The 24,010-nt window shown below is 38.7% G+C and overlaps 1 protein-coding gene across 1 annotated transcript; it reads right to left on the bottom strand.

Moving 5' to 3' along the window:
- Nucleotides 1-1,310: 1,310 nt before the first annotated feature.
- On the bottom strand, nucleotides 1,311-23,788 carry bfsp1 (beaded filament structural protein 1; the record flags this gene model as incomplete). The annotated part of the gene is made up of 8 exons (XM_082153771.1): nucleotides 1,311-3,070; nucleotides 6,538-6,629; nucleotides 7,624-7,844; nucleotides 9,761-9,874; nucleotides 12,890-12,976; nucleotides 19,271-19,366; nucleotides 21,241-21,301; nucleotides 23,421-23,788. The coding sequence occupies 8 exons, from the start codon at nucleotides 23,786-23,788 to the stop codon at nucleotides 2,139-2,141; spliced, it is 1,971 nt and encodes a 656-aa protein (XP_082009897.1). The 3' UTR covers nucleotides 1,311-2,138.
- Nucleotides 23,789-24,010: the final 222 nt, after the last annotated feature.

Here is a 24,010-nt window from a genome sequence, read left to right as displayed (position 1 = left end):
TTGAGACTGTCTTTGGTTCACTGCAGTTTTAAGGAGGAAATACTCAGCAATGGCGTCGACTTATGAACTTACACATGGTTTGTCTTAAAGCGTATTAACACCACATAGACACATAAACTACATTAAAAGCTGGATTTTCACCACAGGGGGACATTCTACTAACTATAAGTAACATTGCAACTACATGTAAACTAGCAGTCATTAGAGTATTAGTAGATTGTCTGCTTAATATCTGCTTATAACTTTATTTTGATGCTCCAAACAGACATTCCACTTACTATAAGCAACTTTGCAACTACATGTCAACTTATTCTACTAAACCGAACCTTAACAGTCTACTAATACTCTAATTAGAGGTTAGTTGACATGTAGTTGCAAAGTTACTTATAGTTAGTAGAGTTTTTAAAGTGGACCATCAAAATAAAGTGTAACCAACATTTTTATATGTTTAAAGCTGCACTGTCATTTTTGTCAGCTCTTATTCATCTTTATCATTAATATGGTGGTCTTGGAATTTATCCAGACACCTATTATTGTGGATTCAGCATCATATAAAGTCATCCATAGCAGCGGAGAAATACTGTGTTCACAGTCACCCATGATTGATTTATTCTACAGACTAAAGTAGGGGGTTAAACTGAGTTGCAGAGAGTGAATAGAAGCCTTGTGTAGAATAAAACAGCTTTCCCTAGAACACTCATATGACAAAGTAATCTTGTGTGAGTGAACTTCATTTAAAAAAAACCCTGTCAAAACGTTTAATTTGTTAAAAAACTGCACTTTAAAATCCACTGGTTTCTACAACAGGCGGTGACAGTGCCATGTAAGGCTCTACAACTAACAGACAACACAAGTTGAGATTTTTGGTTTCAATGTTTATTTTTGGTGCAGTTAATACACATCAAGACTGTGAATGTGGTGGGCAATGATGGCATCTTAATTTGAACAAAATAATAGCAAATAAAACTCTAAATATTTGCTGTAGTTTGACATCAGGGTAATTGCAAGTGTCTTTTGCAGAGAAGGCAATCCCAGAGTAAAAAACATCCATCCAAGATGGTGAATGAAGCAAAAGGAAATGCAGAATATAAAATATAAAATATAAAACTGAAATTCACTATTTAACCTATGATTTGTAAGCCATCTCTTTTTATTGTGTCATTGTGTTGTTAGCTTAGCAACATGGTAACACCAAACTCTTTTGAAATAATTTTTGGCGCATAAGAAGGCAGCTCACAAGGTTTTGGAATAGAGCCTGTGAATCCTATTGAAAAGGGCAAGTAAGCTTCTCCATGTCATGTTTCTTAAAGGATTAGTTAACTTCAGAATTAAAATTTCCTGATAATTTACTCACCCCCACGTCATCCAAGATATTAATGTCTTTCTTTCTTCAGTCGAAAAGAAATTAAGGTTTTTGAGGAAAACATTCCAGGATTTTTCTCCATATAGTGGACTTCAATGGGAACCAATGGTTTGAAGGTCCACATTGCAGTTTCAATGCAGCCTCAAAGGGCTCTTGACTTTGTCTTTGCAAGTTTGACTTGAAAACACTAGGTCGGTACTTCCGCCTACGTCACACGTGACCTTTCGGCATGATTACGTAATGCATGGCACTTCGCAGACCTAATGCAAGACGAGCATTTGTGGTTAAAAAGTATATACATTTTTTTTTATATATTTTTTTTTTATAAAATGACGATGTTTGTCTAGATGAGACTCTTATTCCTCGGCTGGGATCGTGTAGAGACTTTGAAGCTCCACAAAAAAAACTGCAATTTGGACCTTCAACCCGTTGGACCCCATTGAAGTCTCTATATGGAGAAAAATCCTGGAATGTGTTCCTTAAAATTTTTTATTTCTTTTCGACTGAAGAAAGAAAGACATGAACATCTTGGATGACGTGGGGATGAGTAAATCATCAGGACATTTTAATTCTGAAGTGAACTACTCCTTTAAGTCATCTTTTTGTGTGAGGGGGGAGATGGGGCAATTCAGTTTTAGCTTCCCAAGTTTTCAGACAGTAAAGGCCAAAGGCAATGGTTCAGGAAGTTAACAGCAGCACTAGGAATCTCGTCAACGGCAAAACCGGAGCGGGTCAGAGGCAAGAATGGATCGAACGTGCAGAATGTTTCTGTGGCTCAAGAGGATCTATCGGCATGTTTCTTTCTACTGGTCTTCTCAATCATGGTCTCCACCACTGTGGTTGTCTCTTCATAGCCCTTCACTTTTTTGTCAGGCGAGAGCTTCTCCACTGACTCAATGACCTCGAGCTTCTCATAACTCATGGAGTCTGGGGGGATGGAGCTGTGCGATGGCATGGGTGGGAAGATGCTGGGATCCTCCGGGATCTTGCTCTTGCCTCCGCGATGGGGTGAGGGCTGCCTCGGGCCTGGGGGAGGAGGGCTGGGGTCTTTCCTTTCATGAGGGCCTGGTGCTGGACTGGGGCTCGGTTCTGGTTCTGGTTCTTTCCCCTTTGGATGAGGCTCTCCACTTTTGGACTTTCCCTTACCATTTCCACTCTTCGTCTTATCTCCGTCGCCTTTTCCCTTTCCTGGGTCCGAAGGTGTGGAAGGGTGTAGGGGTGTTGGTCCTGGTAGGGGGCTTGGGGTAGGGGAAGGTGTACGTGTCCAGTGAGGATCATAAGGCATCATGTCACCTCGGAATGTAACAAAGATGTGACTGGCAGAAGGGGTGGTTGAACAGAAGCAGGGGTCCAGGTAGCTAGAGTCACCGGTCACTAGTACGTAGCGTCCCTTGGTGAAGAAGCCCGCGATGGGCTCTGGTCTCCTTCCCCGCTTCTTGCGATTACGAAAGATGTTGCAGAGCGTGTCGAAGGCCTTGCTGATCCGTGCGCCATCAGGCACATCTTCTCCAGGAGCATGTTCCTCTCTTCTCGCCCCCTGCTCCTCCATCACTTGTTCTTTCTCTTCCTCCAAAAATTCATCTGCAGCATTATCCTCAAGTCCACTAGCTTGTTTGGAACTGATCTCTTTCATTTTAAACACTTTCTTAGCCAAGTTCTTCTGACGAGGCTTTACTTTGGTGATGACTTGGATGACTTGGGTGAGATCTGAAAAAAGCAGATAATAGATTTTGGTGCAATCTGAGGGTCAGTCTTGTTATGCAAATACTTTGTGAACTGAAGTATTTCACTAAAGGTGCATATCAGTCTTTTGGAAATATGCTCTGGCCAAGCTGAGGCGTGAAACACTCTCAAACGATTGTTCATATTTTTGCACTGGAAATGTATGCATTGCATTCTCAACACTGCCTCATGGGGGCACTATAGTAAGCATCAATGTAAACTGTCTTCTTCTACTGGCAGGTTTTTTTCTTTCAGGGTTTTATACTCTTATGTTTGAACATCCTTTTGAAGAGAATCCCACTTAGCAAGCTAGAACACATTTAATTGCAGATTTTTCTAACCGCTCATACTCTATGCTCAGCTCACACATGTACCTTGAAGTTTTTTTTTTTCTCCACTAAATAGTTTGTCCAGAGAATGACAACACTGCACAGGCCCATTATTTCTCAATCAAAAAAGACACAAATGAGACAGAACAACAACAAACAGCTTGAGACATAATGACAATAGACACCCACATTGATGAGCGCTTGTGTGAGGGGATTAAGAGATAACTGTAAATAGCGCAGACGATGTATTCTTCAGTATTGAAGTATACTTAGGGCTTAACTGCAAACAAAACTCTAAATCTGATTGGCTGACTTCTACAGATTTTCTGGAAACCTAGGGCTTCATTTATAAAACGAGTGAACGCAGATTTAATCTTTGAGCGTGCGTTCGCCAAAATCCACGGCATTTATGAAAACGGTCTTTGATGTGGAAAAGTGCTTAGCGCCATGTCAGAATAAGAGTCCTGCAGGTATTTGAAAATCTAAGCTTCTAATATAATCTAAAACCTAAATTCTTGCTGCTCGCTGTTCTCAAGTAAAGGATTTGGATGTTGACTTCGGTCTTTTATATGTTAATGACATTCATTAGGCTGCGTTTACAAGTCGGAGATTGAAACCATTCAGCTGCGCACAATTTCAAGATAATTTGCGATTTATAAATTTCACATCTGGAAGAGAGGCGTACATTTACATTTACATTTACATTTATTCATTTAGCTGACGCTTTTTATCCAAAGCGACTTACAATTGCTATATATGTCAGAGGTCGCACGCCTCTGGAGCAACTAGGGGTTAAGTGTCTTGCTCAGGGACACATTGGTGTCTCACAGTGGATTCGAACCCGGGTCTCTCACACCAAAGGCATGTGTCTTATCCACTGCGCCACTACCACCCCTATATAGAGTCACCGGTTATTTTGTGCGTACAGTATGTCCGTTCTCTGAATCACTCGTACACACATTTGAGAAATGATCGTAAGATCAAATGTAGGATGGTTTCTTTGCAACATTTTATAAACGAGGCCCCTAGTGTGCAACGATATTTAACGGTCCACCAGGAAACAAAAAGACATGATCACAAGTTCCAGGACTGCAGCAATGAATGCTTCAGAAGACCAACTAAATGCTGAATTAAGATAAGTTTGTGAAGTGCACGGCTTAAAAACTTAAAAGACATTCAGACGTTTTGTTGGAGGCACTCTTTAAAAGAGATCCGTTCACACATTTACCAACTGGATACAGAAAAGCAGGGCACAACGGGGTAAAAGGCGCATTTGACTTTATTCTCTTCTAAATCACTAAATGGCAAAAACAAAAAAAACAAAAACAAACCCAGCTCAGCACTTTTCTTAACAACCGTTTTTGATGATGCACGTGGAAATTTGACTGATCCTTGACGCAATTGCCGATTCGCCAATTTTTTGTTGTAGATTTAAGCAGCAAATGAGAATCACTCAAATTATTGAATATATTGTGAGACAAAGGTCTTGTTAATGACTTTCAGTTTTGTTCAAGGTAATTAAAGCAATTTATGTTCAATAACAGAAGAACATGTAAAAGGTAGTTGGGGTCAAAGCCCTGCTGAGGCACAATAATTAACATGATAATAAACAGCCAGCTGAGTTTTCCATTTGTTGACATGACATGGTCAGATTCAGAAAGGACATGTCATATATCAAGCTGGGTCTTTTGACCCCTTGATGATTTTAAGTTTTACCCCGTGTGAATGTGGCCCACCTTATACATTTATAATATTTTTAACCAAAATAAACCACTTTTATGATTTATTCTCACACAAATCGGTTGCTCCATCAATGTTCAACAAAAACATATCTTTTTTTCTGCAATCATACACTATGGGAGTGGTGAAAAGCAAATTTTTCTTTAGCCCCATTGTACCCTGCTAATATCATGGCCGACCCTTTGGATTTCAAAGTGATTTTAATTTATTATTTGTGTCATCTCACATCTATAATGGAAGATCGTGTGAAGTTCCTCGCTGAGAAGGGAATATCTGCGGCATATGCAGGTAAACACTACAGTATACCCTGAGTCTGTTACAGAACGCCTGTGTGTTCCTGCACAGACATCTACCCACCGCTAAACATGACGCTGAACAAAACTAAACTGTGATTGGTCACTTCACAGTGGGCGGTCCTTGGCCAATCCCAGCGGCTTGAGGCCAAACCTCATGAACCAGGTGAAGGTCTGGATACACAAGACCAGCTAACGGGAACTAACTGGATGGAAAGTCATTTTGAGGACAGAGGGCAAACCTATAATTGATTATTATCAATATTTACATGAAAATGTCTTATGTTTGAAAAATTTCATTAGAGAAAGAAAACATTTTAGAAACATATGGACTATTTTTAAATATTGCTTGAACATTCTATTTTAGAATTTTACAATTGGCACATGGTAACATATACTCAAACTAAAATAGTGAAATTATTTCACCTGTATTTACACTCTTATTTGTATTATTTGTAAATGATCTATCTATCTATCTATCTATCTATCTATATATATATATATATATATATATATATATATATATATAATTCACTCACTACAATTGAACAAAAAATTAAAATTAGAGTGTAAATAGGGGTGAAGTAATTTCACTATTGAAATTAGTTGAAGTTCCATTTAAAATATATCAATTTTATTTATTTTCATATTTAAAATTGTGATATTTTAAATGGAACTTCATCTAAAATAGTGAAATTACTAAATTACTAGTGTAAAATTCACCCCAAAACAAACACATGGGCAAAGTGTAACCTAAACCATTCCCTTTCTTCTTAAGAAACGTGTTGTGGCTCTTAACAAACAGCAGTTACTTGAGCCCAGACATAAGGTCATTGTCATTTATCATTGTTAGCAGGGCCAATGCAAAGAATCTTACAGGCAATTGTATTATGCTTCTAGATTCAACGAGCCTGCGAGCGCCTGAGCGAGACAGAGTGGGTTTGATTGACAGCTGAGTGGGCGTAACCCTTGCTTCAGGCCAGCAGCTGCTAGCTCTTGATCTGTTGGCTGTTCACAAAGACTATCACAATGATGCAGTCATGTTACATAAAACTCACACACACACACACACACACCCCCAGACTCTCACCTTTACCCGGCCTGCTCACGCCAGGATTGTGGGGGTTTTCATATTTGTTTGTGAGCAGAGTAATAGGTGTCCCAATTATCGCCGAGTTCAATCTGTGAGAAGGAGAAAGAAAATGAAGCAGCCGTATTAAAGACTTGAGGAAGATTCCAAGAGAAAGCATTGTCAGATATTACAAATATGCAAAGCACATCAAACATAAAGTGTTAATGAATGATGCTGGAATACATTTATGCTAAAATATCTGTAAAGGCTTTAATTACAGATGAAGAAATTGCCCAACATAAAATCTCCCTTGGATTATTGGGTAAAAAGATGATGTAGTTATACTGCCACTGTGTGGAAGCCAAAGAAAAATGCTATTAGTTTTAGCTTGAAATGATTAATTCTGCATTCTTTTGTACAACAAATGCAACGATGATGACTTTTTTGGCCAGTACAGTAATGAAGAAAACTGGTGCTTACACTCTAAAAAATGCTGTTAAAAACAACCCAAGTTGGGTTAAAAATTGACAAACTCAGTGATTTGATTGTTTTGACCCAGCGGTTGGGTTAAATGTTTGTCCAACGTGCAGGACAGTTTTTTTTTAACCCAACTATTTAAAAATTGAACTGTTTAACTCTTTAAAACTTACTAGCTTGAAAATGAACCAAAAATAGGTTAGAAATTACAAATCAGACACATAACTAGAGGCAACAATAATAATCAAAACATTTATTAATAAGCAATTAAATACATGTTTATTGTTTAATTATTAATCATTAAACTTATTAATGAATGTTCAGTTATTAAACCTATTAATAAATGTTCATTTTCATTTTAAGCAAACAATTTTTAAACAATAGTTGAGTTAAATAAAACTACCCAGGAGGCTGGACAAACATTTAACCCAACCGCTGCGCTGACTTAAACAACCCATTCGCTGGGTTTGTCCATTTTCAACCCAACTTGGGTTGTTTTTAACCCAGCATTTGTTAGAGTGGTCATAATAAAATAACGTGACAGCATCTCACATAGACGACGGATGCACATGTACAGGTGTCATTCAGGATGTGGTGTGAGGAGTGTAAGACGGAGCTCGTTCTCACCGGTTGTCCTCGTTCTCGATGATTCTCTTGTAGCGCTCGAGCTCGTTCTCCAGAGAGCTCTGGTACGTGGCCAGCTGCCAGCACTTACTGGTGTACTTCTCCAGGGATCTCTCAGCCTCGTCGATCTCCTTCCTGAGAGTCTCGATCTGATCGTTGTACCGCTGGATCTCGTCGTCGTAGCTCTCTTGTTTCGTCCTGATGTTTTGTTCCATCGCAGAGGTCTAGAAAAACAGATTATAGAAAAACATTCACTTTAAAACATTTTCATTAACAGAAAAAACATTATAGTCCATTTATACTGGACTTCTGCTCTGACAAACACAGCAGAAGACAGATCAAGTTTTCCTCTATAGGGATGTAGACTTCATAAAGACTAATGAAGATACTGTATGTATATACAAACTAAACTACCGTTTAAAAGTTTGGGGTTGGCAAAATTGTTTTTTTATGCTTTTGAAAGAATATTGCTGTTTTTACAGTATTTTTCATCAAATAAAACAACAATATTGTGAAATATTATTACTATTTTAAGTAACTGTTTTCTATGTGAATATACAGTAAAGTGTAATTTATTCCTGTGATCAAAGCTGAATTTTCAGCATCATTACTCCAGTCTTCAGTGTCACATGATCCTTCAGAAATCATTTATTTTTAATTATCAATGTTGAAATAGTTGTGTTGCTTCAGATTTTTATGGAAACGGTGATACTTTTGTTTTTCAGGATTATTTGATGAATGGAAAGTTCAAAAGAACAGCATTTATTTTGAATAGAATATTTTGTAACATTATACATGTCTTTACTGTTACTTTTAATCAATTGAATGCATCTTTGCTGAATAAAATATTTATTTATAAAAAAAAAAAAAACTACTAAGCATAACAATATCTATATTTAAGAATCTTGCAGTGGCCAATAGTACTGATAACAGAAAAAAAATCGACAGGTGATCAATTGAATCTGTTCATCATATAAAGCGAAAGTCTTTTCAGAATATTTTAACTAAAACACTCAATTCATACGGGTTAGTTTTATGATCTAGCATTCTAGCTAAGACATTTTTTAAGCGTCAAAAGTGGTAGATGCGGAGCTGTTAATGGAGATTCATTCGATTTCATAAAAAATATCTTCATTTGTGTTCTGAAGATTAACTAAAGTCTTACAGGTTTGAGGGTGAGTAATTGATCACAGTTTATTTATTGATTGATTTATTCATTTTTGGGTGAACTAACCCTTCAAAGAGTCTCCCATACATGTGTGAGTAGAAAATGAATTGAAGGGTTTAAAATCCCGTCCATCATTAATTTGATCATTTTTGGCTACTGTATCTATTGTAAACCCTAACGCTCAAAATAATTAATTGGTTTGAGTAGGACAAACTTGAATTAAACTAATTAGTTCAGTCAGATTAACTTTTATGAGTATTTAGCACTTTCTTTTTCTTTCACATTAACAGAACTGATATATTTTAAGTAAACTGAACGGTTTCATTGTTTTGAGTTTTATGAAATTATTTATTTTAATTTAAACGAACTTAAGTTTAACTGAAACTGGGCTGGGATTTCCCAGCATGCTTTGCCCATGGCACTCGAAAGGGAGAATAAATGCTCAAATTAAGTGTAATATAATGTATTTTTTGTGCTAGATTAATGTTAATTGGGAGATTTAGTAGTGATACATGTTTTGTTATGCTAATTTAGAATAATTTCTGTTAATGTTGGTTTTAGGAGAGTTATCATCATGGTGACAGGTGGAGCATGAGCTTGGTTGGAGAGCAAGTTTGTTAAAAGCTTTATATTGCTGCACTCTTACAGCAAGTGCTTTACCATGCTATATGTTAGCAAATTAGCAATTTAGCATTATTTGAATTAGCTTGTTATAACTAGCTAAGTTTATACTAATAAAAATGTTGACATTGAAGTGCATGAATAAGTATAATCAAACATTTCAAGTTAAGAATAAGTAAAATGTATGAGTACAAAATAAGAATCTGCCAGTACTGCTTACTTAAACTTTGAATTTCTTAACTTAAAATTTTAAGACAACATATTTTTATTTTATTTATTTTTTTGCCAATTTATTGATGTTTCCAGGTGTTGTGGTTCTGCTGTGTCTGTGACAGAGAGACTCTCTGGTACCTCAGTCTGCAGCCGCTGCTTCTGGGCCTTCAGCTGACAGATGGCGCTCTTGTACTCCTCCAGCTGAGTCCTCAGACCCGGCATCCGTCTCTGAGCCATCACACGCTCCTGATCCTGCAGGAAAACAGCAGCTCACACACTTCTTACTGTACTCATCATCAAAGCGTGCCTGTGATCTGATCACACACAGCTCGAGCATGTTTCACTTCGACTCGTGTCACTGTACACCTTTCAAATCCCGACACTGACGTTTCTAAAAGAGCTGAAGGTCAAACACGCACAAGACTCTTTATTAGGACAAGAACGCTAGAATTACCACACGAGGATTCAATTATTCATTAAAAAGAAAAAGGTACATCAATAAGGTTTAAAACTGACAATATGACATTTTAAACAGTTTAATTACTTACAAATGTAGTCAATTTTAAAGGAATGCTATCTTTTTTTCCTGAACATATTTAATTAATTGCTGTACCACCATTTGAATAAAACTAATTAAAAAGCTCTTAAAACTGTCTAAACTGACAACTTAGGGTTTAAAAAACGAACGCTTGTGAATTTACACGACAATGGCATTTTGGTGACAAGCAAAACAATCACACACACACACACACACACACACACACACACACACACACACACACACACACACACACACACACACACACACACACACACACACACACACACACACACACACACACACACACACACACACACACACACACACACACACACACACACACGGAACACCTTAGCAACCACATTTCAGGATAGCAACCCACTTCAACGTTGTACCATTGAGCTTTGCAGAGACATGCACCACTCACATTTAGCTCAGAATATCATTGACTTGATCTGACTCTAGATTAGCAGGGGTTTTTTCTTTTTTTTTTTTTTTTTTTTTTTTTTGTTCTTCTGTAACACTTTATATTGATGCTCCACTTTAGACAAGTACATGTAAACTTATTCTACAAACCTTTATTCAACTTATTCAACTATCAGTCTACTAACAGTCGACTCTAATGAGAGTGAGTTACTTATAGTTAGGAGAATGTCAGTCGAAATAAAGTGTAACCTATGATCACTAGACCCCCCAAATATCACAAGAAGCTAAAAAATTATCTTTCCGACAAATTTTTCCTCCTTGGGATGATTCAAAAATGTGTTTTCATTTCTTTTCTTTTTGTAAATTGTAAGCAAATAAAAAAGTTAATTTAAATTCAGTGCATATGTTTACATCTCAACTGCTGAAATTAAAGTGAATGATGAGCGATTCACTGCTCATATAACTCACTAATTCTTCTATTGGCCCCTAATATTCTATATCAGCAGACAATTTATAGACAATAACTATTCAGGAATATTATCGATTCATCTGCACTGACACTATTGGATAAGAACAAAAATGATGTAAATCAAGACAATAAATTTGTTTCATAATTGATTAACTTTGAAACTTCAACACTTATTGAACTGAACTGATTTAAAATTGTTTTGACTTGAGTTGAATAACACTATTGTCTTCTGCTTTACAGCTGAAATTGAATTTGTTTTATAATAATTGACGAATTCTGAAACATTAACTCTGTTATTTTCCTGTGTATGAATGCAAAGCTGCTTTGAAACAATCTGAGAGTGACTTGGCCACTAATAGAGACTATACAACAAATACAACAAATTATTAACTCTTTCCCCACTATTGATGAACATTTCTGGCTTTCCATGTTTCCACTGTTATACAGTAGGGGGCGCTATTACACATCTACTGAAAGAGTGCAGAATCTCCTGATCAAAACACAGGAGAAGAAGAGGCGGAAACAAGCGATAGCATATGTAAGCAGATGCATATGTAAAATAATGTGATCATCAACATTAAAAAGCATGTTACTGAAGCCCCTTTCACACAGCGCGATGATCCCGGCAAATTGCCGGAAAATTGCCAGAACGCCTTCTGTATGAATGCAAACACGACCCGGGATTGATTCCGGCATCGATGCCGTGTTGGGGACCTAGTAACATTGCCGTGTTCAGTCCCGGAACGCGCGCTGTGTGAACAAAAGCCGTAATAATGCCGTGTCGTAGTGATGACGCTGAAGCCGCGATCGTTCGCCAGCTGTGAAACGGTACGTAATGCACAAGTTTATGATCGAATCAGAGAAAAAAATGCACAAGCGTGGTTTCTCGAGAGAGAGAGAGAGAGAGAGAGAGAGAGAGAGAGAAGCGTGGTTTCTCTCTCTCTCTCGCAGATCGCAGCTCATAAGCAAACTTAAGACGCTGCTGAGACATTACAAGTCACATCGATGTTACGTGTCTTTATGGGATTTCTGATTCCGGAAAATCACTGGCAGTGTGAATGAACCAAAATCAAACGAACCCAGGTCAGATCCCGGGTCACTTTATCCATTTATTTTCCGGAATCTCTGTGTGAAAGGGGCTCAAATGAAACAGCACATTCTCACACCCTACTCGTCACATACAGACTCTTGGTCTTTTTAATGCGCAGTGCTTTCAATGAGAAACTTTTGGCATGATACACAGACAATGTGTGTGTGTGTGTGTGTGTGTGTGTGTGTGTGTGTGTGTGTGTGTGTGTGTGTGTGTGTGTGTGTGTGTGTGTGTGTGTTTTTGTGTTGGCAGCTCCGATTACCTCACACATACAGACACACACACACAAGCTGTTGAAGCTCCACCCTCTTTTCCGGGTGCAGCAGCTCATTTGCATTTAAAGGGACACACACAAAAACGCTGTGTTTTGCTCACCCTCAAAAAGTGACAACTTTAACATTTAAAAAAAAGATCTGTGGGGTATTTTAAGCTAAAACTTCACATACACACTCTGGGGACATTAGAGACATATTTTACATCTTGTGAAAGGCCCCTTTAAGTAAAAAACAAACAAGCCAAAAAGCAAAACATTGGTTCTAAAATGAGACTTTCCTCAGCAGTAATCGTGCGCTTCAGATGTCTGAAGCCCTGCGGCTCTCGACCGCAGAAGAACGGTGATAAAGGAAGATAAAGGGTGTCATCGCTCAGGGATTCTGACCACTCAGAGACACACAGCTCTTATTCCCTGTGACCCGAGAGTCAGAACGGGCCCGAGGCGCTGAGAGACACAAGCTCACCCACCTCTGAGACAGACGAGCTCGACATCAGGGGGATCGTCTGGTTGATCTGGTGCAGGATATTCAGATACGTCTGGATCTCAGCGAGGTTCTGTGGAGGAGGACAAACACACACACGGGACAGGGATCAATGGAGGGGGACATCAGGAGTGGGACTGGTGAAAGGTCAATTTCATCACAGAGAAACAGGCGTGAGAGGATGCAAAGAATGTTTCCCTTGAACAATAAAAAGAAAATAGATGATTATATATAGATCACTCTATAAATTAGATTTGATTGTATAACAAATTATCAAAGCAAGTGGTATATGCAAAGAAATTATTCTTCAGTGGTTCCAATGACAGGGTCTCAAAACCACTACGCTGGATCACTCACTTAAAACGACATGTTTAAAGTCGGCTTGAATAGGAAGTTGAGGAGGTATTTCTTCCCTATTGTGTCGTATATCCGAGTGAAACGCTTCTGGAACAAGAACAAATGTGGGCGGGGCTTGTGATTGTGTCTGTGGGGAATTGATTGGATGGTTGTTGTTTGCTATTGGCTGAACTCATGTGAGTGACAGGTTGCCCCGCCCTCGTCATCAGAGAAGAGAAGAGATGCTGCCAGAGGGAATTATTCTGATTCAAGATTACCAGGAACATCAATTTGACACAATAATAATAATAATGCGCACGTATAAATTATGTAGAATAAATACTGCAATACTTCAAAAAACAAAACACACCATTGTCAGGGCTCAATCTGAGGGGCGGGATAAACGGTTGTCCTTCAGATTCCCTCTGCACGCAACAGGACAGCGCTACAACCAACCAGAGCATTTGCCCACCGGCGGAGCTAGTTGATAGATTAAACTTTTGCCGTATCTGGTCGGCAAAACTCCGAACACATCTTCCTTTTTTAAGAATGCCGTTCTTTGTTCTTTTCTCAAAGAAAAGCTTAACTCCAAGTCCTCCAGAGTCGCGGCCAAAGCCGATTGGAAAGACAGCTGTTTTCTTCTTTGTTTTCAAGTAGCAGGGAATTCACGCGGAACTTCACAACTCTGCCATCATTATGTTAAGCCCGCACTCTATACACGATGTGATTGGCCTGACTAGAGTTTGGTTTTTCCAGCTCGCAAGCTAAAGGAGAGTTGCCAGACGACACTGGCTGCAAAATAAAATTGCAGTTATGCTGCCGCTAGGGTGCGTCTAGATTTCTAGGCTAGTCATGGGGACTTTAATGAAAGGATTAGTCAGTTTTTTGCATAGACAGTAAAAGGAATGGACACAGCGACCCCATAGACTTCAACGGAGAAAAGTGAAGTCAATTAGAAGCACTCACTTCCTGATGGCTGAGCGTACTGCGCAGACTAAAAACTGAGCTTGATGACGTAGATGTGACGTGAGCAACCCGTCTGTCTTCTAGTAGCTGTGCCAAGAGAAATCTGAATCATTCCCTTCCGAAACGTGCAGAGACGGAGAGCGTGAGTATGAGGTGTCCATGAGCTAGGAGCAGGAGAAACTTTTGCTAAGTATTCTGATTAATAATTTTGTCATTTTGCCTCCACGTCCCCCCGATCGCCCGCAAGCTTCTCCTCCTGTCCATACGGTAATCTCTCTACTGTGCGACAGAGAGTCGCGTGGTTATGACGCAATCGTTAGCCTGTTTTTACAAAAACTGCTTCTACGGGGCCATAACGTAAGATACAAGGTAATGGAGCCTTTTATAAATTTTCGTGTTTCTTTAGAAATAAATAATGGACAAATGGAGTCTTTAAACGCCTCAGATGTAAAGTTATTCGCTGTCAAAGTGACGCCAAAATGAATGGGAGTCAATGGAATGCTAACAGCAGGTGATGGTACGCTAATCAATGGCGGCGCCCGGGGAAGCTTCAGTTTCCGGCTGATGGATTACCCCCTTGTTTTTTTGGGGGTTATTTGGAAACCCATGATTACATATTTTGAGAGGACGAAGACTCTCCCCCTTAAGTTGATGTATATCACTTAAAGGTTTAGAAAGACTCTTGACCTGTGTTATGTTTGATTTTATATAGTCATAATATTACATGTACATAACCCAAATATAATTAGGGTTTAAGATTTTTTTTAAATGGATATGCTTATTTGTAAATGTCTTTATTTATGGTATACATTGTATTTCTTTATTTTGTATTATTATTATTTATAAGAATATTTCTATGTATAATTTAATAATTCATTTTGGTGGAAATGGTTAATATGGGGGGGTGGGGGTACATTTGTAATCATATGGAACTCTTTGTTAAAGTAATTGTAATTGAAAAACATGAGGCAGGTTTGTAACTTTAAACTTTCTTAACCCTTGCATCATGTTGAAAACCCTATAACACTTGTACACATTTGATTATAAATCTCTTGTTCCTCTCTCTACACCCTCACCAAATATTGGATTCGATCTGTTTGCCTTGATTTCTTTCACTTAGGACAGGTTTATTAAGCAGAAATATAGAACTTGCCGTCATGCTGATGGATCTAATAATGTTTATGGATGAGTGAATACATTGATGTGTTTAACATGACTGTGGTGTGAAGCAGGGCGCGAGTGCTAATGAGAGACAGATATCAGCGCCACACGCGAGTCCCGCGGATATAAAGTATTAAGGACATTTCATTCTACCGAACTAACTTACCCGCAAGTGCTGAATAATACTCACACAGGGCAGTTTATTAGACGAATGAAACTTGTGAGGTAACGCAGCGCTGTTTCGCTTGCTCTACACTATCACACTAAACTGCATTTGAGTGTGTTAAAGTTATTGGGCCCTATTTTAACGATCTGAAACGCAAGTATCAAGCGCGAAACGCAAGTAACTTTGTGGGCGGATCTCGGATCTGACGCAAATCTAAAATGTGTTGGTCTGAAGTAGCTTCATTATTCATAGGTGTGGTCTGGGCAAAACATGAAATAAACCAATCAGAGCGACATCTCACATTCCCTTTAAGAGCAGGCGCGCTTGTTCCATGGCGGATGCTATTATAACGGCGGATTTGCCAGACGCACGCCAGGAGCGGTTCACAGCCGAGGAGACCGACGTTCTCGTCAGGGCCGTAAAACACAGAGAAGTGACATTGGGGATGGAGAAACACACCCAAATTAGCTTCGGTTAAACGCGTATAATAATTTGGGTAAATGTTTAAGCTAGATATATGCCTATTTTTTCACATCTTCATGGACACCACAATGATTTCCCTCATGTGTTAATATTTTTCCTTGTAATAATGTATGGTTTTCTAAAAATGAGATCTGCTGCTTCTGTGTGTAGATGAGAGAAGCAAAGTGTATGTGCGTTGTGCACACGCTACATTGATTATGGCCAAGCATGCGCCCTTAAAATAGCATCTGAAACTGAATTGTTTTCTGAAACTGCAAAATAGCACCAGGGAACGTTTGTGCCGAAACACGCCTCCTCTTTTCGCTGAACCGCCCCCGGGAGCGCAAGTTCATTCCCTAGTTAACTGACGTGCGTCTGTGGAGGGAAAAGTCGGTGTACAAAGTCAATTGCGCTGGGTGCAAGATAGGGCCCTTAATGTTATTCTATGTGTTAGTTTATCTGTATGAGACTAGCAGTGAGCTAGATCAACATTAGAATAACATACTGATCATATTCTAACATTTCATCATGTGGAGCTGTATAACAATGATTAGCTTTATGTCAATCTCTGTCAAGTCGAAGTTAGTCACGGATGCTAGCTCTCGGCATCTCGAAAACACCACGCTGATATTGATCCTCATTTTAGTTCTCCTTTTGTCCCAAAGTCTGCTTGCCATGGTCCATAATGTTTGAACGAAACAACAACAGCGTGAGCGCGCCGCTAGACGTGACGCAGTTGTCCATGTCTGTCGCCATGGTTACTATGGCAGTACGAGCGGAAACCAGGGATAACGTGGATATTACGTCATTGACAGGCGAAAAGTGGGACAGGCCGACAGGGACGAGCCATTATTTAAAATTGGAATTTCTCTGAAATAAAAAATCTTTGGAAATTTTGGGATATTGTAAGTACACAACTGCAGGAAATATATCACACTGTGCAAGTGATTTTTGGATATTTTACTACAAAAATCGTACATATTGTAGCGTTAATGTTGATTGTTTTATTATGTTTGTAACGTGCCCTTGAGTGTCATATAAGGCACCTATAAATAAATGTATAATAACAATAATAATGATAGTATATGAAGTCAAGATCACCCATGTGTACTAGCAGAGTAAACAAAGATGAAGTTCAGACAAACTATGGATGTCATATTTTGACAACTAGAAAGTGTCTGAATACTTTCATACTGAATTACACTTCAGAACTATAAATCTGTCATTTTGTAGTCTGAACAACAGAAAACCAACCCGATCTCATTGGAAAACTATTTTACGAGGTGGTGATTTGGTGAGAATTTGAATGTGAATTATAAAACATCTGGGAAAAAAGTAAGCATGAAAGAGATGCGCAAGCAATGTGTACAAACCTGGTCTAACTGAGATTTGGATTAAAATGTAGTATTTTGCAATGCATCTAAATTTGAAATAGTTCAACTCACAGAAATAGTTGTCATTGGGGATGTTACGCACATGTGACAAAATACTGTTACATTTGCACATTTTGCTCACTTTTTCCTCATATGCTATTCATGTGTAGTAAACAGTGAATGATTAACCGAGTCAGTGGCTTTAGACACAGTATACGCATGACTGTGCAAAAAGCATCAGTCGCTTACGTTCTCTCATTCACCTCTTGACAGACGAGCAGGATAACAGCTTCTGGTTTTCCACACTGGCATCTACTCTCAGTTGTCAAATGAGAAAGTCTTTTGGCATCTTGCTGACACTTACCTTACATCAGTATAACACACTGGATATGGACAACACTAGCTATGTTTCCCTATCCACCTATCTTTACGTGAATATTGGGATATTGCATAAAAAACACAAGATGTGCACAAATTCTAAAAATGTGCATTAAAAAAAGCGTACAGGCACTTAAACTTGTCAAATGTATGCGCTCAAATGAGGTGGATATTTTTTTATCCAATGAAAAGACATTCGCATAAACTACATTGACAATACATTTACTGAGTGAATCCCTCAACCTCATGTGACTTTGCCTCAGCGTCAGCTGTGATTGGATAACTGGAGTAACCAGTGGACCAATGGCGTCACAGTATCTCTAATGTTGGTTTGGTGTTTCTGAAACGCCGGAGTCGAAGTGTGTGATCAGAATGATTTGGTTTAATTCCCTCCAGAAGCGTCTCACACACGAGTGTGTTCCCGAACACCAGCATCTGAACGCCAGAGAACATGACAGCGTTTACTGTGTTTCGTCTGACGCTCTGAGACACACTCGTTTATGATGGAGGGAAAAAGAGTCCGATTGCAGAAACTTACAGTTTTATTACTGATATTCTGCACCAATTTAAGTGATGATTTTGTTCTCTTGAACACATGGAATGGAAAAGCTGCTTTTATGCGGTTTTATGCGATTTTCCAATTGTATGCGTTGGTTCACAACTTTCACAACTTTGGATGGAAAAATAACTACAAACAACAAACCAAATTCATCAACTTTACAATGACAGGGTGTCAGTCCAACAGCTTGTCTAATTAAAAAGCCTAATTAAAAAGTTCAGTAAAAATGTCTTTACTGTACATCTTCATTTTGTATTTCAGTTTTGTTTTGTCACTTAAAACTTTTTCGTTATGCTTGAATGATGTTCAGATTATTTAGTGGAAAACAAAATGCAGACAAAAAGCAAACCTCCTTCCAATTTGCGTTAGCATTGATATATTCCACCCTGACTTCCTGTTTCCATAGGAAATATGTCAAAGCAAGAAAGAAAAACTGCACTTGTCAAGCTATTTATTAGATATTTAAAATAAATGTCAGATAAAGAATATTACTGATATATATATGATATTTTGGGTCACTGGACAGCATTAAGCTTATTGACAAGCATTAAGATTATTACATAATAATGCTTTTATATTATTATTTTTATATTATTATCATTCTGGCTGCGGTGTCATATGCCTATGCTCGTGTGCTTCTGTGCTTCCGGCTGCTCCTGTCATAGTCTCTGTATTAATGCACATGTTGATGGGAATATTCTGGCGTTCAGACGCTGAATGTGATGTACAACATAAGTTACTGATTAAAGATAAAGCACAGCCACACAATGGACTGTCACTCGACGGCTCGGAAAAACACTGCTGACATCACATTTAAAGATGCCAGATTCTGCTCTCTGAGTGAACGAGTAAATGAGTAAATGTCAGCTCGGCACACACACTCCTTTCAACAACATTCACACAAGAACTTTCCAGAAGCTCCTTGAAAAGACAGAAGTGGAAATCAGGGTTATATTTTCCTCCTACCTTTTTGTGCCTCTCTCTGGTAGCGTTGACGTCGTCTTGCAGAAACTGCAGATGGATTTGATACTCGAGGTTCCTCAATAGCACTGTGTCGGCTTCCTGCAAACACAAGAGCAAAGGGACTCATAATTGAGGCTTTCTCTGGAAAACATTGTTCAGTGAACTATGGTGGTGGAGTTACTCAGAAACACTTGTCTCAACATAAGGCCTGATTTTCAATAATGTGTTAATTTTAGTCCATATTATGCTCTTTTACAAAGTCTTGATGTAGTTTCAGGCTCTACTAGAACAGGTTTTCCTGATTGAATGTTGATTATTTTCCTCATATTCTCCATTGTTGCGGCTCCTCTCTTCCCAGTCTGTCAGTAACGCTCTGTTTACTTCCTGTCTCTATGAAGCCCCTCCTTCTGAAAAGCACACTGTGCTCTGATTGGTCGGCTGGAGCAGTGTGTTGTGATTGGTCGAGCGCTTCGAGTGTGTTTGGGAAATGTCTCACCCCTTACCATAACCATCAGTTTAACACACTAACTCAACCAGGCCCCGCACCTTTATTCTGCGTATTAATTATTATAATGAGGAATATTGTGACGTGTTCGTTCCTGGGAGAAACTCAAGACTACAATGGAGGCGTTTCAGGAGTTCAGAAACACTGACACTGATATAGAGAAGAACTGGAGCTTTTTCATCCTCAAACAGTAACATTACACACTGAAGATAGATAAACATGGGAAAATCAATAATAGGTCCTGTTCAATATTTGGGTAACTTCCAGTTTAACTAACTTTAATTAACTTCCATTATAGAAGTTGAGTTGAATATTATCCTTTTTAAACTAATGTCTGCTATAGCACCCCATGTGTTACTGCTGAGAATGCGGAGTGTTACAAGACAACCTGTAACAATGCACAACTTCGAGTTTAGACAACTAAAAGCCTTTGCATTTGTAATAACTTGTATATGTTTCTGGCCTTAGGCTTGATGAAGAGCGTTTTGAGTAGCTTACAGCATTGCATTCATAAAAAAATGATAAGTCACTTGAGTGCGTGTTTCATAGATTTCACTGCTGCTAAGGTGGATTGAGGTACTTCACCTTGAGCCTTCGAACCCTCCTCGCCTGTGGTTATATCTCTGAGATGCATGATATCTCATGGATTATTGCTTTTTATTACACGGCTCTGTGGAATACTTGATTCTGATTGGTCAATAGCGTCATCCAGCGGTAAATTATTCCCAGATAACAACCTCTGTGAACAGAAACACAGGCTCATCCCGGTCACTGAAGTCAGCAGCGCTATATGCCTTCTAGGAACGCTTTCTCTTCGTGGAAGTTTTGTATTTGGTGAGCTAATAAAGTATTAAAACTCAGTCGAATCAATATTTTGTGTACAGTTATTTAATTATGCCCTCCAGTATCATGGACTCGCTCTCTCTTGTTTCATTCAAACGCTGCGGCGGCCATTTTGTGACTCCTGTTTTGTACACTGTTGGATTATGAGATACAAACAGGTGCGATTTTAAAACGGTTTATTCTGAAATCAATATCTCTTATCGCCATCATTATTTATGTGGTGAAATGCTGTGTAATAAGTGTTATGACTGTAAACCGTATCTCTTAAATGTCCGTCTAGTTTGATCTTGCCGCTGAAACTGCTCTCTCTTTCCATTTGCATTTAAACACCGTATAAAATATTTCAACTCAGATCAATATTTTGTGTCAATTATTTACTTATGTTGCAAGTACCCGTGTAATAAGCGGGATAATGTACATCCAGTCGTGGTTCTCCCAAAATAACCCCCTTCAGGTGTGTGTGTGTGTGTGTGTGTGTGTGTGTGTGTGTGTGTGTGTGCGTGTGTGTGTGTCTCTGATCAAGACCTCATCAGGACTTTAGGGGTTATTTTGAGAGAATGACCGTCTGGATGTACATGATCCCTCATAATGGCCTGAGAAACTGCAGGTCACAGTATATTTGTACCTTATTGAGCTGTTCCAGCGTGTGCCGCAGCTGCTCTTGGTATTCACATTCATTTCTGTATCTGTGGACAACAGAGAGTATTTCAAGTACAGTTCATCACAGCAATCATGCATGTTCACGGTTTTGATCTCAAGGCTCTTTCTAACAGTTATTGATCTGCTTTGATCTGTGGACTCTGATGTAATTTCGTTTGGTAATAATTCAGAGGTTTCTTGGGTGTTATAAAGCATGCAAACATGACTGATTCTCATTTACTATGCCCTTGACCTCTGAAAAAGTTCATTAATAAACTTGAGGTTTTCTTAATGGGTCTATCAGGAAACAAAGTTTTCTTATTGAATCATTGAGCACCTTTGAGGAATAATTGACTACAATATTTGGTCACACTTTATAGCATCAAAAAAAAAAAAAAGAAAAAGATGTACAATGTACTTATTGTGTTGCTGTTGTATTACAAAACACTATTGAGGAGGATATGGGTACGGTTAGGACAGGTTTGTTGGTTTATAGGTGGGTTAAGGGGTTAACAGTAATTATGTAATTACATTTAGGAATTTTAAATGCAAGTACAATGTAAAAACATGTATGTACACAATAAGTGCAACTAAAATGTTACTACATCGTAGTTAAAGACACTTGATGTAAACTGGGACCTATGATTTTCCAAAGTTTAGCAGAATCAAATCTTTGAAATATATTCAGAGTTTTAAGGCAGGGTAAACTAGAAAGTAAACTAACAAGATGGAAATCAGAACTTTACATTCAAGTCTTTCATTAAATCGATGTTTTTCTGCATTATTATTTAAATCAGAACTTTATGTCTGTGTTTTGCTGCGCTTTTGTTTAAATAGCATTTCTTCTCTTCTCTATTAATATTATATAATCTACTTCGGCTGAAGCAGCCGCTCAACAGTCCTTGTTTGAGCAGATCCTGACCAGAATACACTGTAATGTAGAGTTGTACTGTTGTGGAATTATACGGTTTAGTCAAAGGTCTGAAAACACAATCAATTTAAGATTTGCTATTGTTAAATAATATTACTGACTTGAATAAATCAGTTTATTTAGATGTTACCACATGAATAAGTCATTTGATAACACATTTCTCATACAGTGTATTCTGGTGTCATTTTAGTTTTTTTTTTATCAGTTTCATAATTAGACTATAGTTTTTGCTTTTATATATCCCTTAAACAGTATCTCGATATTTGGACATTTTGATATCATCTGCATTGGTCAATAACCACGATAAAGGCCCATTCAAACCAAGGAAAAAAATGTTAACAATATCGAAAAAGAAATATTTCTAAAAATCTACAGTCCACACCAACTGTAAAGTTAAAGACACAGAGGAACGATATCACTGGAATCACTGGTAACACTTTATTTCGATAGTCCACTTTAGAAATTCTACTAACTATAAGTAGGATTTGCAACGACATGTCAACTAACTCTCATTAGAGTATTAATAGATTGTCTGGTTAATATCTACTAACACTTTATTGTGCTGCTCCTCAACAGACATTATACTGACTATAAGTAACTTGCTAACTACAAGTCAACTTATTCCTCTAACCCGAACCCTAACACCTTACCATAACCTAACAGTCTACTCACAACCTACTAATACTCCAATGAGAGATAGTTGACATAGTATTTGCAAAGTAGTTAGTAGAATGTCTAAAGTGGATGAAATAAAGTGGAACCGAATCACTTTAACAATGATTTTTGTCCAGATGATAAATGATAAAAACATTGACAGCCAATCAGAATCCATCCTGCTTTAAAGAGCCCGAGCATTTAAAGAGACAGACGAAGAAACTGCAGTGTGCGCTTACAATAAACAGAATGATATCGTGCGTTGGTGTGGACGCTAATAAAGTTATCTTTAATAGTTATCGTTCTTGGTGTGAACATGTCTTAACTCTCTCTTGTGTTGGTTTCAAATGCAATGTAGTCAATGAACAGATTGAAGATGCTTCCCCAACAGACTGCATTGCATTTGAAACCAACACAAGGGAGAGTTAAGGCCTGTTCACTTCACACCAAGAACAAAACCGAATTTTCTTATCTTAAATCTATTATATTCGCATTATTCTCGCCTCCCCTCTGGTTATCAATCATCAGAAGTCTTCAACCACAACCTTCCACACTCTTCATCCTCTGTCAGATTGTCTAACCTGCTGTTGTACTCGTCCAGCATGCGCTCTGCATCTTTCAGCTCTCTCTCCAGCTTGGCTCGGTCGGACCGCAGTTCTCGGATGCGTGTCCGGTTGACTCTGATCTGCTCGCTGAAGGCCTCCTCCAGCCCCGGCGTCCCCTCGATGCGCTGCAGAGTCTCCAGCTGTTTGCGAAACACGGCGTTGCGTTGCTCCAGGACGCGCGCGCGGTTGATGTAGCGCGCGAAGCGGCTGTTCAGCTCCTGCAGGTTCTGCCATCCCGGGACGTCCCGAGTCGACTCCGTCTCTGGGCTGCTGGGCTCCTCGTACACATCGGAGTGCTCGTACTTCTCCTTGCGTACCTCATGCTTGTAGCTGGTCTTCAACATTGTTTGCGATCTTCAACTAAGTGCTTTACCCCTCAGCACCTTTAGTGTGTGAAAACTAGGGTGCTCACCCTCTGCTGTCTCATGCTAGACTAAACTCTGCCCATTCGGGCCACAGGGACAAATAGCTAAAAAATGTTTCATCCCAGTGTTTCACATGGTGTGACGTATGGATTCTTCCAGTGGAGTCCTGTGTGCACAAGGCCAGCAAAAGCACCATCATTG

Source organism: Leuciscus leuciscus (genome assembly GCF_965113295.1).
Source record: "Leuciscus leuciscus genome assembly, chromosome: 22".
In the NCBI taxonomy this organism is placed as follows: Eukaryota; Metazoa; Chordata; class Actinopteri; order Cypriniformes; family Leuciscidae; genus Leuciscus; species Leuciscus leuciscus.
This window is presented reverse-complemented; position numbering and strand designations above follow the sequence as displayed.